The sequence below is a fragment of the Merops nubicus genome, unplaced genomic scaffold (assembly GCF_000691845.1).
Source record: "Merops nubicus isolate BGI_N331 unplaced genomic scaffold, ASM69184v1 scaffold8212, whole genome shotgun sequence".
NCBI lineage: Eukaryota > Metazoa > Chordata > Aves > Coraciiformes > Meropidae > Merops > Merops nubicus.
The window spans coordinates 54,219-73,406 of record NW_008595637.1 but is presented as its reverse complement, the minus strand read 5'-3'; the positions used below and the strand labels follow the sequence as shown (position 1 = coordinate 73,406).

General features: G+C 41.5%; 1 protein-coding gene across 1 annotated transcript in view; it reads right to left on the bottom strand.

The window, feature by feature from the left end:
* SASH1 (SAM and SH3 domain containing 1) overlaps nt 1-19,188 on the bottom strand; it is a 98,696-nt gene that overhangs the window by 50,590 nt on the left and 28,918 nt on the right. Inside the window, exons 2-3 of the mRNA XM_008936129.1 lie at nt 10,249-10,299; nt 10,078-10,127 (exon numbers count right to left, since the gene is read on the bottom strand). Of these exons, the coding sequence (XP_008934377.1) occupies nt 10,078-10,127; nt 10,249-10,299 (101 nt within the window). The remainder of the gene's footprint in view (nt 1-10,077; nt 10,128-10,248; nt 10,300-19,188) is intronic.

Below are 19,188 nucleotides of genomic sequence, written 5' to 3'. Positions count from 1 at the left end.
CAGTTCAGAGTTCAGAAGATGTAAGCTATTACTGGTCAACGTTTTGTAAGCATGAAAAACATGCTCATCAATTTGCAAAGACATCATTAACTAGGAAATGAGACAGTATGAAGTTTCAGTTTGATTTAGTAATTCATCTAGACAAGGAGCGTTTGGCACAGCAGAGCTCTGAAATGTGACCTCCTTCAATCTCAGACTAATTAGAAATTTAAACCAGCACAAACTGCAAACTAATTGAAGCGAACAAATTCCAAATTTGTAGTGCACCGGGCAGAGGGAGATATTTAGTGTTTTCCTTACTGATGAAGTTTACCCTTGAACGGGAAAAGTTAATGACATAGGTGATATGCCAAACCAAATGCTTGGTTTGTAAGAAGCTTGAATAACAAATGGAGGAAGAAGATACAAACCATGTATTTTCTGGATAAAAACTCCAGAAAGGCTGATGTCAAAATTTAAAGACTTTCAACAAAGTCAGAATTTAATCCAGACAATCCAAGTAAAGTTGTTAATAAGTATTTTTCTAAATACAGGTAAATCGGATAAAAAGCATGTGGATTTGTCTGTGGAGCCAATCAAGTAAAAAGACAGTTGAGTTCTCTTGCAACTGAAGGAACTAATCCACCACATTTTGCACCTGAGCACAGACCTCACCCATCATGCAGTTATTCTACTTATCTTAAATGAATTTAGTATCCATGAAATAACATTCGAAACACTGTCCTTAGAAAATTAAATCTGTTAATGATCAGATCTCTGCCTCACTAGCGCAATCAGCCTTAAAGTGGAGAGACAGTCTCTTGTGCTCTTCGGCCTCCAGATCCATTTTAATCCTTTTCTTCTCTTACACAGTTGCCAACAACAGTGCAAGTAAGTAGCAGGTGTAGCAGCAACATTTGTGATATGGACATCTGTTCACTGGGAATTAGCCTGAGGCCACCAACTTGTCACACACTGGCTTCCAAAGGGGGAGAGCAGTAGCAGCAAACTTCCAACACACCCAAGCTAGAAAGTGTAAGGAGAAGAGGAGGATCCATAGCAGCAGATCACCTTCTCATTTATAACTGATTTAAGAACTATGTTGAGTTTCTCAGGATACAAATTGCAATTATGATTTCATGCATTCCCTAAAGAGGAAATGTTCCATGCCTGGGCTGACCTTGAAAATGCTAACAGCTGGTCTGAAGAGATAGAAATGCCAACAAAACTTACCACATACGGCCTGATAAGACACTTGTTTTTTAGTTCCACCAGACAACTCTGATGCTTAAAAATCCTCAGTGAAATCAATCAAGCGTTTTACTTCCTAGATGTCTGGTGAAAAAATCCAGATTACCTTGGAGTCGCTGTACGTTTGATTTGCCAATTACACTCCCTTACTCTGTTAAGATCCTCTGTGAACGTGCACTGAAAGTGATTTGTGTTCTTCCATTCATAGACTGATAACTTGTACTGAAAGTTAATGATGCGGTGATGCTTGGCAGAAGTTTCAGCGCTGTGCGTCTGAAAGGGAGCCAAATGCCATTACTCCACTGTGGAGGCCTTCATTTTTGTTGTGGTCTGATGTACAACTTCATTAGCAAGCTTTCATATGAAAGGTATTCTGTCACAGCATACAGCAGAAGAAATGTCATACATATGTATATGTTTAGACAAGAAGGAAGAAAAAAAGATTTATGGTCATAAGGAATGAGTACTTTCTTATCAACCCATAATCTCTGAAAGCAAGCTGCAGACAGGGTCAAAACTTTAATCCACTAATCTCATAAATTCAAAACCATCTCTAGGCTGATACTTTGGGCCTCTTGGAGCCAAACTGCTGAAATGAACATACAGGGGTGGAGGAGCACAACATATAACCTAAAAATTGAAATAGTTTTGGGAGTAACCAAATATTACTGCCTTAGAGAGATGATGAGTTTCAGCAGAGTTTAGTAAATTACATCAGACCTCTCAGTGGCCAGTGACACAAGATTTAGCAGCAACAGCTGGAGTGGAGAACCTGGATCAGGAACTACCCGATTTTTGAAAGACTGGCTTAATGGAAATGAGTTTATATTCAACACTAAAATGTCCAAGTAAGAACACAAACAGGAACACAAATAAGACTGAAACAAAAGTCAGTCTTTCAAATGCTGGAGTTTGCAAATGACAGAGTACCTTGGGATACCAGCTGAAAAAGGATGGCTGAGAAAAAAAACTCGACATGTTAATCTTAAAAGGCATAAGGATGGGAAATTCCAATGGCAGTGCAAAGAATGAATATATATGGGAATAGCTGTACAAGCATCATTACTCATGTTCAAGAAAGATGCATCCAAATCTGAAGCGGTAAACAGAAAATACATTAGAATAGTCAGGGAACTGGACAGCTAATCTTAATGAGAGAAAGCTAGAAAAGTTTTGCCTGTTCAGTCTGTCACAATTGAAAGCTGCAAGAAGATTAATTCACTGCCTATTAATAAATCAGGCACAGGAACACATAGATGTAAGCTGGAAAAAAAATTAGAAAAGAGGAGTTAACATTTCCTAAGTATTTGGACAAACTTCCAACAGGAGGTAGAGAAAGGGAGGACAGCTTTAAAAACTAACTGCTTTTGAGAGGGTGCTTGAAAGTTAAAGAGCAGACTGACGTGAGGACTGCCTCTGGAGGGCACTTCTGGTTCTTCTTTTGCAGCCTGTGGGTTTTGTACCAGCAATGGCAAAGCCAGGCATCCAAAACAGTCTTTGAATCTATCTTTCTTTGAAAGTGCTGCAGTGGGGATGAGCTTGCTATAATTAAGCAATCCCTCCCTTCGGAAAATTAACTCTTGAATCCTGGAGGTGGGCTCCAAAACCTGGAGTGCAAGGAAGAACCAATGCATACATCTGCATCACAAGCCAACTGAGACGGTATCTGGTTATTAAGATGATCTTAATTGCTGCATCAAGGTACTAGGCTACAGCTTTCCCTGTCAACTCTGGACTGCCAGGGTTCATCTTGCATACAGAGCAGTTGATTTTACAAGACACGCAGTCATACGTGCCCTGAGATGTGAATGTGCTGGTACACCGCAGAAGTGGGAAAGGAAACAAATTACACCATGTGCTGCTTTCATGAATGCGCCTGTTGATTTTTGAAAGCTCATCATTCTCCAAACAAAACAAACATGGGAACTGAAAGTGACAGGGCTTCTGATGGGTTTTTGTTTCAACACTAAGTATTTTAAATGCAGATGTGCCTTAACACATGGATGCGCCTCATTTATGGACCATAAAATCCACAGGTGCACAGCACCATCTGATAATGAAACCACTACTGTTATGATCTTCCATAAACTGATAGTGGCCCTCTTATTCCTTCCCAATGACTATTTATAGCCCATTGAAGAAGATGCTTTGGATGGGATTTTCAATCTACGACTATTATGTACATTCATAGCACTGAATAAACCGATGCAAAAGCCCACGCTGGCTCTGCTGCAAAGCCATTTGGTTATCTACGTGCATTAGAAATGGCCCAGTCACATAATTAGTATGAAAAATTGACAGACTTGTAACTGCTCCTGACTGAATACAGGATAATTTATTGAACCAGAGCTGGCAGAGGGAAGAAAATGGGCTGTTAGTATTTTTATCAAATTTGCATGAACCTGAAGAGAAAGCAGGCCTGCAAGGTGCTGACCTTGCTGGCACCAGTGTGAGAAAGGGATGGAAAGCAAAGACGTTTCATTCAATTATCTTCTCATTAGGTTTCCATAGCAATGGCTCTTTAAGCAGGTCAAAACTTTCTCAGTGGAAACAAACACCGAGCTGCATGCAGGCTGTGCATGCATAGTGTATTTTCTACCACCACCAGCACAAGCCACCACGTTGGTCCCACGGGTTTGATCTGGTGACTAGCAGCAGGCATATGGGGCTACACCATTAATTTAATAACTGACCAGTTGCTCCCAGCCAGGAGGGGGATAATCACCAGCTAAAAACCTCTTCAACAGCAAAGAGCAGGGCCCAATACACTGCACGCAATGCAACCCTGTTCTGCATGCATTGCTTACTATGTGCCGTGTCGACTAGCTGCAACAAGTTGGACTTTCTCATGAAAGGCGCCCTTCATGCTTCCTCGTACAAAATTACCAGGCTTGAAATCTTCTTCCAGCTGCTCAAAGGCACACTGGTTTCCCTCCTCACGTGTCCCGGGCGGCGTTTGGCTGGCCTCTTGCTCCCATTGTGCAGGTTATTGTGGGAGTTTCCTGCCCTACTTCTCTCGAGGAGGCTGTTTAAAGGCAGCATGAATAATTTGGCTTTGACTAAATCAGGCCTCAAACAAGTGAAAACAGGGCTGTACACATTTAATGATTCTTTTCGATTCCTGCAAGCACAGGGTATTAAAATACCCATATCTTAAATGTAGACATGTCAAGTACAGCAAGCTCTTTTTCTCCAAAATTCCCTTCCCTTTTTAAACTTCACAAAAGGAACAATTTATTCTGCTAGCAATTAAGTGAAACCTTTAGCATCCTCAGTTTGGGGGATTTGTTTGTTTTCTGGTTTGTTCTTCTCAGTTTCTGCCCTCTCTCTCCCTCACGTCCTCTGTCAACGTCCTCCAGTGTCTTTGCAGATCAGCTTACAAATACCTGCCAAAGTTAATTTGGGCACCTTGAGAAGCTGCCAGAATCAAACGTAATAGAATTTAAGCTGCCCCATTCATGACCTGGAGGGATGCTTTAATAACGTCCTGCATTCAAAGCCTGACCTGCAGTTTGGATGCTGCAGGGGAAAAGGATTATGAAATCTAGTGTTAAAAACTACTGGAAAAGGCTAGTAGATTAGCGTATCAAAACGGGTAGAATTGAGGCTTGCAGGAATCCTTTTGCAAAACAAAAACTGTTTTTAAAGAGACTGCTGCTTTCACTGAAAAATCCCTGAGGAATATGGGAACACCTAAGTGCAGGTACTCTCCCAGCCTTAGTCTGATTTGGAATTCATGTTTATATACTACAGGACAGAGACTGGCTTTACTATGGCATATCCATTGCAGAAAATCCTTACTGACAGATTCAGCCAGTACTCTCTCCTGCAGAGGCAACAGCATGCAGACAGCAGCCACTTGTGTTGTGGCCTCACTGGTTGCCTGCTAACAACCTCGGAGAAAGTTGTAAAGCACGAGCAAGGCTACAGCTCCTCCTCTGACATTCCCAACAAGCCACCAGACACCTGGCCAAACTGTATGAACTCCACATGAGGGGCTCAGTTTAAGATGTACGACCTGCACACACTGAGAGGATGACAAAGACATTCACTTTTGGGAGCAGCTGAAGCAGGGAGCTGAGGACACAGCTGCCAGAGGCACAGCAGCTCCCCCATGCCGGGGGGAATGCAAAGCCCCCAAGCAATGCTGCCCTGTGTGACCCGCACCCCACATACTTGTGCTTTTCTCTAGAACCTTCTGCTCAACAAGCCTGCTTCTGCTCAGCTCCCTGCTCTGGCAGTCTGGGATTTAGGTCTTGAGGACCACAGGGTTCAGAATGCTTAAACTTTACTGTGCCACAGGCTGAGGAGTACAGCAGGATGAATTGTGGCACTTAGCATGAAGTGTGACCATTTATTCAGTCAGGAGTGTGCTTGAGTGGTACAGCTACAAAAAAAGCAGGTGATTCACGTACGAGGTGACAATTTTGAACACCCACTGCCACGGGAAGATGGTGGGAATGCCTGTGCAACACCAGATACAGGCACAACAGTTACCTCATGCATTGTTTTTGTCCTTCCTTTCCCTAGCAGCTGCAAAGAAAAAAAGAAAATCCTATACAGGAGTGACTGTACCTCATCCTAGCTACATGCAGTGCTCTTGGGTCTCTCACCCACTTCCTTCTTTCCTGGCAGTTCTGATACACCACATTTGAAACTTGCCCAGAGGCTGCTGGAGCAAAGTGACAGAAAACAGATCTATTTCCCAAGAGGGAAAACACACAGCTTCCCCTCTGCAACATCCCCAGTTCTTCTAAAAACAGGATGAGAGTCAGGATGCAGAAGCCTGAGTTCAGGGGACTGGGTTTAACCTGGATTTCCTGGCAAACATGCAGAGCTCATCAGTCTGTCATGTAGACTTGAATGCTCAAAAACGGGAACAGGCTAAAAGTTGGATTACATTGTTTTAACTGCTCTGTTTACAATTCTGAGAAAACCTTGCTCAGTCCCCTGCCTGCGTAAACATCCTTGGGGTGTTGCCATCACTTGGAAATAATAGGGATTGTATATACAATACATCCCCAGATGAACATGCTATGGGGACAAAGAAGCAACTACTAAGAACATACTTACTGCTGATTTGTTACACTGATGATTCCTTTAGCAAAAGCAGAGGTCAGGGTCTCTACACAGAGGCACGTGCAATTTTGGGACGTTTTTGTTTAAAATACGTACTAGCACTGTTAAGGATGCTGTTGCCACTGCGCCAAAGGCACACGGAGAATCTGTAAAGTCACACTAGCACCACAACTCACAGCAAGACTGCAGTTTAAAAGATGGGAGTGCTGGTAAGGGCAAAGGGAAATGAAGTTTATCATCAAGAGAGGAAAGCTACGAACATCTAATTCCATTCTTTGGTGTTATCTGGCGAATACTACATGACGCAGAAGCCTGGCCAACTATTTCAATTTACAGAAGGAACTTCAGTATGGCCAAAAAATCAGAGCAATTGTGAGGCAAAGCTTGAACAAACATGACTTTGTTTTCCATTGTTTATGGATAGCTTTTCAGGCCAGATCAGTACCCTTACTGTTACTCACATAAATCTCAGAGACCTTCGCTACTTTGAATATTTTTCTCTCTTTGTCAGATTCAATCGAACGAAAACCATCTTTGGTAGGGCATTTATAATGCACAGAGCATGTTCATATGCACAGTCTTTTTTATAGCTTTGTCTGATTAACAGGAACAGCGTTGTCAGTAACAGAGGAAGACAGTATTGCCCTGAATGCCTTCTGGAGGGACTATGACTTGAAGTGGCAAGCAAGTCTGTCTCCAGGCTCATTTAACCCTTTGGCTCTCTTCTGCATTACAGTGCATCACCAACTAGAGAGATACTTGCTGAGCAACTTGCTGGACTGAGGACACAGATTCATTTCACGCTGGCTTGGAACAGATTGGGCAGCAGGGTTAGTAAGACTCAAGGCAAGACTGAACATATACTGCTTGTCCACACAAACAGGATTTTTTCTTACCGTGGAGCACCAAGACTAATCTGTTTTCGGTGTGGTGCACAGTGGAGGCTGTCAGCTGGGCACCACAGAAAAGGAAAAGCAAACCAGGTTAAAACAAACACGGCTTCTTCCAGACTCCCTCAGAGCCTCTTTCCATCTGGAATCTCTCAACTCTGGCAAACTTAAAAACTGTCCAGGTGTGTCATTTTAAAACTTTAGGCCATGGTAGAGTTAAGCTGCACAGTGTACAGGCAGCAGTGCTAGGCATGGGAGCTACCAAGTCTATCTTCCAGCTGGCCACTTACTTTCTCCTCCCTGTCCCAGCATGGGTTTTTCCTTGGGACTGCTTTTACTTTCTGAACCAACTGCTCAGAACACCAGACCAGAAGCAACTCACTTGCTTACTCACCAATGTTTGTATTTTCAACATGCAGAAATAGAACTTTCCTTGGGTGAGATCTACTTGGGCTTTGGAAGACTACTCACAACAACAGATTTTTCAGCTTCTGAAAATCTGAATGGATATATTTGAACAATTCTGTGCTTTTGCCCCCCCAATTACCTTTGTGAATATAAGAAACTGACGCATCCCTGCATTGAGTTTCTAGGCTGGCAAACTGGAGTATTCTCACGACTAAGTAAGTTTTGTTAGAATTTTACCCCAGATCTTTCACACATCATGAGGCGGCCACAAAGGCAACACCCCTGAAGGGACAAGCTTTTGTATCTCGTAGCATGCCCACACAGCAAATTCAGATGAAAGCCATAAACTAAACATTGAACCCAAAAAATCTTCTAGAGGCATGCCGTCCTCCCTGAAAAACCTCAAATTCAACATGTTAGTAGTAAGCACAGACATATCGGATGGACTTGAACTGGTCATTTTCCTGTAGATAATTCTATAAACTCTGCCAGCCTGGAAAAGGCACTTCCATGACAATTCAGCGCTCCAAGCTATAGAGGGGTGAAACCAGTACTGATGTGGCAGACTGTCACTAATAGGCACAGGCCTGTAAAATTTCAGTTTTGAATAATTTGTATGGTACTGAGTAGACTTCATTTATTATTTTCAAAGCCATTCCCACTTAGTATGCATCACATTGCCTTGTTTCTTAATTGTGCAAATATTTGACCCAACCTGCCCTGTGCCAGTTTCATACATCTGACCAAGTTAATCACATACGCCCTTCAACTGACAAAGAAACCCTCAAACAAGACACGTCCATTCTTGAAAAGTCCTCAAAAATCACAGGTCCCTTCCATCTAAACTAAGAGAACAAGTTTCATTTTCTTTCAGTGAGGTAAATGGGCTCTCTCAGAATAGTCACTCTCATGATATTTTTGTAGATACTCTCTTCTTGCTCAGTTATTTGTGGTACAACACCTGCACAGAGACACGATTTAGGAAGCTGGCTAGAACTTCTAAGAAGAGTTTATTTACAGTTTTGTTCTGTCCCCCCACGAGATCTTTATCTCATTAGTATCTGAGGGGAGATGATGACATTTACCCATTGGGCAAGTGCTTTGAGATTTGAGATAGAAATATTATGATTATACGATAACCTTGGAGGCTTACGTCCCAGATTACAGTTCTCATAACGTTCACATCCACCTGGCACTTCTGGTTTCATTATAAGGTTAGACTGGGAGGTATCCTTGAAGAAAACCACTCCATGTTTCAATATCTGAAGCATCACCTTTAAACTGTAAGCCTTCTAGGCTTTATCTGTTAACGGCATGCAACGTGTGGGTGGTGATGGTCATGTTTACCTGTCTCAAGCTGTTTTGAAAATGAGCATCTACCTCAAGCAAACCACCACTGCCTTCTGAGTGATTAAAAGAGACAAGGCACCTCTAAAAGACAATGTACTGCTTTCCAAGATCTTTAGCATGAACCAGCCTTCAGAAAATGCCACAGGAAGCCCCTAAGCAGCTGTTACGTCACTTATCATACAAGTGACTTCTACATGGCTGGTGCTCAGGCAAGTCCCATACCCCACATCCAACACAGCTCCCTCTGGGACTGACACTCCTAGTGAACTAGCAAGAGCAACGGCAGCAATTTCTTACAACCATCCTATTACCATGCAGTGTTGAATCACTAGAAAATATTAAAATGTAGAACTGTAACAGCTTACGAAAGCAAGTCACATCACAACTGGATTTCACATACTCCCTCTGAACCAGTCCAGCTGGCACTATCCCAGAGTGCAGGCAATTGGAAATACCGTGTCAGTTGTCTTCATGCACTGCTGCACGTTTCCCTTAGAAATAGGGATCCAAAACCTTGGGATCAAAGGAAGGAGGCGCAGAAAACAAGCACACACATTGCAGCAGGAGGTGACAGTAAACAGAAACCCTCTCAGTCCTCACAGAGAGGTTTCTATTAAGTACTGCTAAAACTAAAGCTCTTTTTAACTTCATTTAAAATACTTCATTCCCTTGGCACCTTCTTCAAAAGCGCAGTTACAAACCCAGGACTGCACAGGAAAAGGAAAGTGATTCAAGTTTGTAACTCTCCCTTCCCTTTGCCTATCTTTTTTTGCCTGCATTTAAGTCTAGTCACAGAAAATTATTTTTTAAGCACGTTTAATTTGCGGAGAATGTGAAATCAGTGATGTTCCTAAAAAATGACTACCAGTAGTCTTGACGTAGGCACACCCCAAGTGCTCACAGACGAGTGAAAAGATAAACCTCCCTTGATCCAAAAAAGCCCAAAGTAATAAAAGGCCAAAAGAGAATGAAAGGAGCAGGTTCCAAAATGGGTTTCAGTAACAATGGCTGGATCTGAAATCCCAAAACAACAACATAATCTAAAACTAATTCACCCCAAGGAAAAAAAAAGTATCAAATTTCCCCTCCCTCCCTCTTCACCTCCTGAATCTTCACTTACTTTCTTTCTGTGTCGGGTGTTGATGCCGTGCTGCTGAGACCAAGTGATTCCTGCAAGAGAAGGCACATAACAATGAGAACAGACATGAGAGCAGCCTTTGCCCAATTTATGCAGAATATCAAATTCAGGAACTATCAGACAAAAATGGATGATTGAAATCACAATGCTTACCTCAATCTGGGACCGCAGCTGTAGAGATGTCGGGCTGGCATCAGGTTTATCCTAAAACAGAACAAGTGTCATGTTAATGAAATATCCAAACATTGGAAAGAAGAAATCAGAATGGGAGAAAAACTGAAAAAGAAACAGGGTAACGGACCCTAGGATTACCTAAAAAAACATTCAATTGGGAAACATTAACCTTTCTAGAAGGAACCACTTTCAGAATAAATTCTGAAATACTCCAGTAAATCAGGTGATTCCATCACTATCACTGGAGAATATAAAGATGGTAAATGTGTTAGACAGAAGTGATTCAAAGCAAAACAGAAAGAGGAACGTCTTATTTTCACTAGACACAATTTGTTAGATAAGTTCAAGTGCAATTTCCTAGAATTTACCATCAGGAAGAATATACAGAGAAAAACTGGAATTCAAGAGCATTGTCAGAGCTAAAAAGAGAGGATTCCATATCAGCAAGGCCAATTTCTCACAGAAATTCATCCATAGGACAAAGTTCAAATCACCTTCCTTCAAACATCTGGGATATAACCATCTACCCCAGAACCTGGTGATCCAGGCTCCCTTTGCAGTCCATGAAGAGAGACAGGAACTCTTACAGAACGACTGAGCCAATAGATTTCAGCTGCCTCAGGCTGGATGTGGCAAGTCCCACTGGTGATATCTAAAATAAGACTGCAAGCCAGCTGCCTAGAAGGCATGTACTATTAACAATAAGTCTACCTGTAGTCAGTGGGAAAACTCCAGTTAGAAGGAAGGAATTACAGTTGTCAGTACTGAGAACCACACTTTGCTGACTGATCTGCATTTGAAACCATGGGGAAACCTACTTATGGCTATTTTATTTTCATCCAGTCCTATCCCTTGTGAAGTTAGTGAAAAGTGAATACTGTAACCGAAAGGCTATCACAGCTGAGTAAACAACCACATTAGTATACACACTCAGGGGAAAAAAAAAAAAAAAAAAGAGATGTGGATTTATTTCTCAATACTGGAAGTCTTTTTTTTCACACATTCCTCCGCCTACATGTGAATCTCTTATCTCTGTGAAATTTAACTTCCTATGCCCTTTTTTTACAGAAAGGGTGACAAAATGTTCTTAAGATTTAATGAAAAAAAAAAAAAAAGACCAGACAATTTTCTGGAAATTCAGCCTTTTAATACTGAACAGGAAATTACCACTTATTGCCATGAAGTGGTGTTGCATTAGTCTGCCCAGCAAGTTTGCAAGATCTAGAGCAGAGAGGATCCTATTCTGCTGTCAACACAATTTGCTGGCCACTGCATCCAGGAGGGCACAAGACAGCTCATGACCATGTGCTTGCTAGTAAACAAACAAGGCTGACAGAGGGTCATTGCACAACTGGGGAATTTTGCCTGACCATGCATGGTGTGCATATCTGCTTTTGCTGATTTTATAGCACGGAAAGGGAAATTATGTCCTTGTGTAGAAGTGGGCATGAGACAACGACCATATTCACGTACCAACAGATCCAACAGGACTCCTCTAGTCAAGCAGAAACTGGACCAAGCCCAGGGAAATTCCACAGACATTCACAGATCAGGAAAGTGTAATTAGCTATTTGGCACCAGGTAGCCCTGTCTTTCTCCAGTAGCTCTGTCACAATGGAATCTGACTAAGTTTTGCATCTGGGAAAGACTGCAGGCACATTGCTGCGAATTCTCCTCAGGCACTCTCCCACCCCTGCCTAGCAGTCCAAAGAGGGAGGAAGACAAAATCCACAGTTCAAACACATTCCACTCATGAGCACCTTGTTTGTCACAGATGAAAATACCAGCTATCCCATCTTAAAGTTTCAGTACGCCAGTCAGGAGAAACCACTATCACAAACATGCCTTTACACAACAATTTCCTGATGATTTATCTGTTGCCTTAAAAAGCTGTTTGCTGCAAGTGTTTTGTTTTGTTAATATGTTGGTTTTTATAAACTATCTTTTACAAGATGCTTTCTGGGTTCCCAAGGCTTTGTAAAAGCCTTTGCTTGAGCAGTTGCTCATGAAGTTGTAGCCTGAGATTGCAATTAGATGGAAAGTTATTTCTTTCAGCCTAAAACTATTCAGGTGAATAGTGAGCTGCATTTTGTAACAAAATCCTAAAAAAAGCTGACTGTATTTGCTTTCTTTTTTTCCTCATTTACTGTCAAGCCCACCCTGTTAGAACAGGAGCAGTTTTTATAGAATCAAGATGACTGGGGAGGACAGAAGCAAGGACGATTTTCCTGTGCTTCCTCTAGAGCTCTACTTTGCAATGCTGGAATGCAAAACACCTGATAGTCCTGTACTGTTGTGATTAATGTTTCTACCTGCCTTTCCAGCAGATTGATGTTTTTCCTATTGCTATCTAGGCAAGAAACCAAAGAAAAATACTTAAGGAAAATACTACTCTTGACTGAATTTCTGGCATAGATCTGTATCACAGAACTTTTATCAGCCTTGAGCAATTCTATTTATTTATGTTAAAATCCATTAAACCTCATGTTGAACCTCACATTAAATTCCACAGGTTGTGTTGACTTTAATCCAGCAGGATCAGGGCCTTTTTTTTAATACTAAGGACTAATTCTAGAAGCTTGAGTAAATGTTGTACCATTGGCATGCTCTCAAACACGCTATTAACATCTTTTAAAAAAATATTTTCAAAGATCAGTTTGGTGAATGTACACCTTTCACCCTTCTGAACCAAACCTTAAAAATGAAACATAGGAGAGCTTAGGTTTATAGGAACAGTGCCTGCAGTAACATACATCCCTAGCCTGCATTTCCAGAACTTTGACCTAGACAAAGGAGGTGTGGGTGCAGTAGGTATCCTCTGTCCTAGCAGCCTGCTGCCCTAGTAAGTGACTTTCACATAGAGGTTGTCTGAGGTGTACCAGGCATTCATGCCACCTACACACTATGCAATGCTGGTGCAAGAAACCAAATAATCTGAGAAAGTAGCTGATCAAGTGTAGGCTTCTTAAGCTACGTGATTAAATCTAGTGTTTTCCAAAAGTGTCTAATTTACTTCCACGGTTTCCAGATTTAAGGGTCCCTGCCTAAGTCACCCACCCTGTACCCGGACACTGTCACACTGCATACTGCACACCTCCAATATACCCTTAAATCACAGCGACTAAGATTCTGGAGAAATGGAGATATCCAACTCCCACAGAGCACAGAAGAGGGAAGGCAAATGGTGGCTTAGCACCAGGTTGCCCAGCTCCCCTCAAGCCCCAAGGCTAGTGCAGCACAGAATCTCAAATACCAACAATAAAGGCAGAAGGAGCTGTTGAAAATTGGTAATGCTAACATCCTATAGAGTAAAGCTCTCTGAATTTAAACTAGGGATTCCTCCATCAAGCCACCTACAGCCAACTTAATCTCAACTTGCATAAACATATTGTTTTCCTAGTTTTAAAGCCATGCTCCTAGCAGTTTTACTTTTTCCTGTCTCCTTCACCCAAAGCCGATGCCATCAAGAAAATGTCCCAATGTCTCTGAAGCTGTGATCCAGCAGCTAGAGGAAGGGAAGGTCAGCAAGCGCCATGCTGCCCAGGTAGTGCCTGATCTCACCAACCCTTCTGCATTGCAGGCATTGCAGAAAGTGACTGCAGACCTGAACTGACAAGGCTTGGGAGCTGTGGTGCACACATGCCAATCAGCAAGGTGCTACGCTACCTTCACAGGTAACTTTCCTGCCTTCCCTGTACACTGTGTGATTTGTGGGAGCGTTTGGGATGCATTTTCTTCTCAAATTATTGCAGGCTTTTAAATGTTGAGATTTCAGTTTTATAGCCTACCTTCCTTGTAAAAATCTTAAAAAGTTTTACAATCATTTATGAGCTAAACCTGAAAAAGACATAAGGGAAGAAAGTCCAAGGCACAAAGTACACCAGGAAGAAGCTTGAAACCCATTTCCTGACTGGAATGGCAAGTTTTGAATTCATGAGGGACACTTCCTCCCCTGACAACTTCAGTTCAGTTGTTCTGTTCTTAAGGTAACAGATAAGGAACATCTCTGCCTGCCTGAAGGTGTTGCTGTTCTGCTCCTGAAATACGCAAGCATGGCAGAGAAGGAAACTTGGTTACCTAGGGTAAGGCCCGTATCACATGTTCTAGGGGAAATGTGCATATTTTAATTATCTAAACATTAAGCTTCATCTACGGGCCACACCACAACTTAGTTCAGGAAATTATATTCATTGAATAAATCCCTTCTAATTAGAAATTCATGAATCTCTTCACAGTTTCTGTCACAGGAGCTATATCCATTTGAATTATAAATTTAAACACTTCTCTGCAGATCCCAAGGCAGGATTAATCTCACTGTGCAGACATCAACTGTGCAAAGTGAGACCCTGATGAGTGCTGGGAAAATTCAGTGATATAACCAGTGGAAAAGGATGTGGCTAAAATGCTCATAAATTTATAAATCAATTCATGAAATCATTTCAGCAGGTGTAAATGAGGCACATACAGCAGATAACTTTTGTGAGAGAACTCCGCTGGTATCCTCCCCCAAACTTTTTCCACTTGTTCCAAACACGCACTGCATGTTCTAGTCTAGTTTCTGAAATGATTAAACAAAACTACATCTGAAAGACAGCCAGGGCACCGAAGGTCTCTAAGAGTTTGTTTTACATTCAAAGCAATTGTTCTGCGTGGAGTCCCCCACCACACATCATATTTCAGCCTCTGCAGAGGCTCTGGAGAAAGTGAAGGGAAGCCCCTGTGCAGAGATGGTGCAGGCACGTGGGTATGTAATGGAAATAGCCTACAAGTCACTAGCGATGGGTCACAGGTCAGAACAAAGAAATAAGAAAGACCTAGCCCTGTGGCAACTACCTCAGCAAGTGTTTGAGGGAATTAACCAGCTCAGTGAATTTCCAGTGGTACAGATTAGTAAGAGTCCCATTTTAAGTCTCAAACCATAGTCTCTGGACCATCCCCTTAGCTAAAGAGTGAAGGCTTTCTACTCCATTACTCTTGCACGTTAAGAGTTGGAGCTGACACATGCTAAATAATAGCATCCAGCAGCAGCAAAACTATGGACTCTGGATCAAGGAAATGAGCTATGTGGGAGGAACAGTTGGAAAAAAAAAGGGACTTCAAATGATAAATCAATCTATGCATGCAATAACAGTCCAAGTGTCTCAGTGCCTCACACAGCAGTGAAGACATAGGTAAACACTTCACTTAACCACTGATGAAATGCAGCTTCAGAGAGCCCATGCTGCTATAGCACTCACGTGTCCACTTTTAGTATTAGGTAAGGAAGAAAAAAAATCAGGCCTCTCAGCTTGTTGCAAACGCTGGAATCTATCGAATGTAACACATCACGGAGGGAAGCGTTTGACACTCTCCCTTCTTCCAACAATAAAAACAGAAGGGTTTTTTTTGTCCCATCACAAATACATTGCATTCAACACTAAAGCTGAACACCACAGGGACTGAAAAACATTCCACAATCATTTTGAAAAACATAATTAATTAGAAATTACAAAGAAACTGCCACTTCCGTATAGTGCTGTAACAATGAGAAGCGAGGCAGTACTAACTTATAAATCCACTTGCAATAAACAGAGGCTGAATCCAGTGAAATTACAGATGAAAGACAAAAAACCAACAGTAATGGGCTTCTGAGAAAGGAAAATCAATACATGAACACAGCATTTTGTAGCGGTGAAATCAAATACTTTCTGATCAATTTTCCAAACAAGATGAAGCAAGCCCTGAACCATGACAACTGTCTCGGTACTAAAAACATATTAATATATATAAAGGTGTATATATGCAATTGGGACACAGCAGGTCTTTGATTGATGTATTTTACACCCATTACCCAAATGGTAAAATAGCAAAGCGCTCTTGTGCTGGCATAACTGCATCTATATTCTTTTGCTGAGCTCTTGCTGGTATAAACAGGATGAGCACAACCTGCCATCCTCACCTAAAACTCCTCACGTCCATTGGCATTGCCTTTTATTGTAGAGGTGAGGTCAAGAAGAACTTTTGTGAGAAAAAAATGATGGAAAACACAGCAAAAGACATTGGTTTCCAGGAAGGATTTTAAGATAGTGAGGGTGTTTGTGGTATTGGGAAGAACCATCATGTTTCAGAAGAATGAAAAATAAAAAAAACAAAAACAAAAACAAAAACACCACATGAAGAATGATTAATGTGAAGCTGAAGAAGGACAAGGACATGACTCATGTGAGGAGCCATGAGGCAAAGCCCAGCAGGACACTGTCCAACACAAGAGGTCCTTTTTGTTCGGGCACTGACAAGGAGCCTGGGGAAGAGCCACCACTTCCTCCAAGCAGAATGTTTTGGCTTGTGGGAAGATGACAAAAGGGAGAAAATCAAGGAACAAATACCAATCGTTACAGTGTACTTTGGGGAAGGAACCGTCTGATCAGTCAAATACAGGCTCCTTGCCCAGCTGCTGGCCCTCCAGTGAGGATGGCTATGGCAGTGTGTGGGTATCTGAGCCCCAGTCACCACCTGAACCAATACCCTCAAATAATTAGGAAGACAGCACCTCTGTGGGAAACATATCTGCTAGCACCACCCTGCACCTTGCCTTCCTGTAACTGCGGGGCCAGGAATTTAGAGTGGTTCTGAAGCCAAGTACTCACAGCACCACTGATAAGACAGAAAGAATCACAAGCAGCTCCTCACCTTGAAAGCCATGACAGAATATGCCACACTCCTTTCTGAACGTTGACAGTCCTGATCCACTTTTATATGCTTTTCAAGTTCAGGATACACATTCCTCAGGTCACTGATGTTCTCAGTTTCCATCTGTGAATCACTTTTCATGTATTATAAATTTTTCATTTTCACATACACAAAGCTGTACCATGTTTTTATTAAGCTTATTTGCCATTTTCTCAATTTCTCTTCAATAGCTGCAAGAACAACAAAGGGTGTTTCCTTCTGAAAAGCAGCAAGTGAAAAGTGGAAGTCCGGGCTAAGACCAACGCTTCTAGGAAACTTCCACAGTCATCCCATAAATCCTTTCAGGTGAACCATGGAAACACAAGGCTAACACAAGTCCAATAAATGTAATATTTGTATTGATACTACATTTGTGCACCAACACGACAATATCTGTGCCTCCAGCATGCGAAATTTCAGGTGATCTATACTGAAAACAAATTGAAGCTTTCATGCCAAATCGACCAATGGACTCAAGGCTCAGGGATTCTTGTGAAATGGGTTATGCTAATACTGATGAATTTTACCAACTATACTCCCTGTCACATCACTATTTATTGTGCTAACTAACATTTAAAAAACTATGTTGTTTTCACTTCTTGTTGTACCAAACAATATGTTACAAGTAAAGTATTCAGAAGGTCTGTAGCAGAGAACAAAACTTACAGTTGACTTTGAGTTAATAAGGCCTTAAAAACCCTGATGAAATTCAGTAGTAGGTAAATCAGAAGAAAGCACTACTCATTAAGAAATCCACAGAGTTTTTTTGTATTACCACAGATGCATGGGGTACCGTAATGAAGTCCCTCATTTTCAGGGGAAATAAACAACCCAAACCCCCAAAAACCCTTTGTATTAATTTCATTCTAAGAAAGAAGTGATTTGTTTTACTTTGTTGTAAAGGAAACAGATTTTTTTAAAGGTTACAAAAGTTATTTAGTGGAAAATAAAAGCTATGCTAGTTAAAAAATTTCCTACCACCTTTTGATTTTTTTTTCCCTAATTTCTGTCAAACTGACAACCTACAATGTATGTTGTGTCAGAAACTTCAACCATTACAGCTACTGTAATGCACAGATTAGCTACAGTAACCAGACAGTTTTATCAATTTCTTTTACTTGAGGCACCTCACATTATAAAGACTCAAACCAAAAACCAAAATACATATGAAAGAGATTTGACCCTTTCTGTTGGATCCTTTAGCTGTGGTAGGCAAAAACAAAATTTAGAATTTGACAGCATTATGGGCAGTGGAAGAAAAGCACCAATTCATGAGAAATTTGGCAGCACCCTTGTTTCTACAGCTGCTACCCTTTGGGCTGCCTGTTGCTGCTATCAGGCCATGCTCTTCAGAGCTCACAACCTCCTTCTGGCTTCATAGACCTCTGGGAAAATCTGCACCTATATTCAAGTTTCCAATTTTAAAATGTCTATATCTATAGAGGCACATATATCTACTCTGTTTTCTTTTAAACGTGAAATCAAACCTTTCAGAATGGGACTAAAGCCTTTATTCAATTCAAGAAAATCTACAAGATTTAAGGCTTTCTCTTAGCCAGCACAGAATTCCTAGAAGTTTTAGTGCTACTGCTCAGGAAATGGATTTTGCTTTAAAACTTCTAGAGAAGTGAAGGAATCCAGTAAAAAAAACCAGGAAAGAGAGGCAACAGAACCATGTACCAGAGTTGGGCTGAGCCACATTGTCCCGCATCCCTGGCAAATGGTCTTTCTATGAGGCTATGCCCACATGCACGTTTACTGGTTTTCTCATCTTTCCATAACAACATTCAGTCTCCTGTTGCATCTTTTAATGCAAAAAGCAATATGTCAAACTTAAAACATTTGGACAAAATGAATCCTTGCTTTCCAATGGACAGTAAAACTGAATCTCTCTTTTCCTCTTTCAGAGTTGAAAAACATCAACAGCCGTGAGTGTGAAAACGCAGACATCCTGAACTCGGGTCTCTGCCGGCAGAAAGCCTCACAGCCCTGGCTTTCAATCCAGCCATTCTGTGTTTTAGATTCGGTAGGCCTTTTCCACTGATTTGCACTTCCAGTTTAATGTTTTTAATTCAGTTTAGTTCCCCCTTAGTGACTCCTATGTCCATTATTTCATGAGAAGAATCCCATCAGAAAGCCACAGCGACACCAGATATACTTTATTTTCCATGATATCCAAACATGGAGGGCTGGTGGTCTATTTCAGCTGCC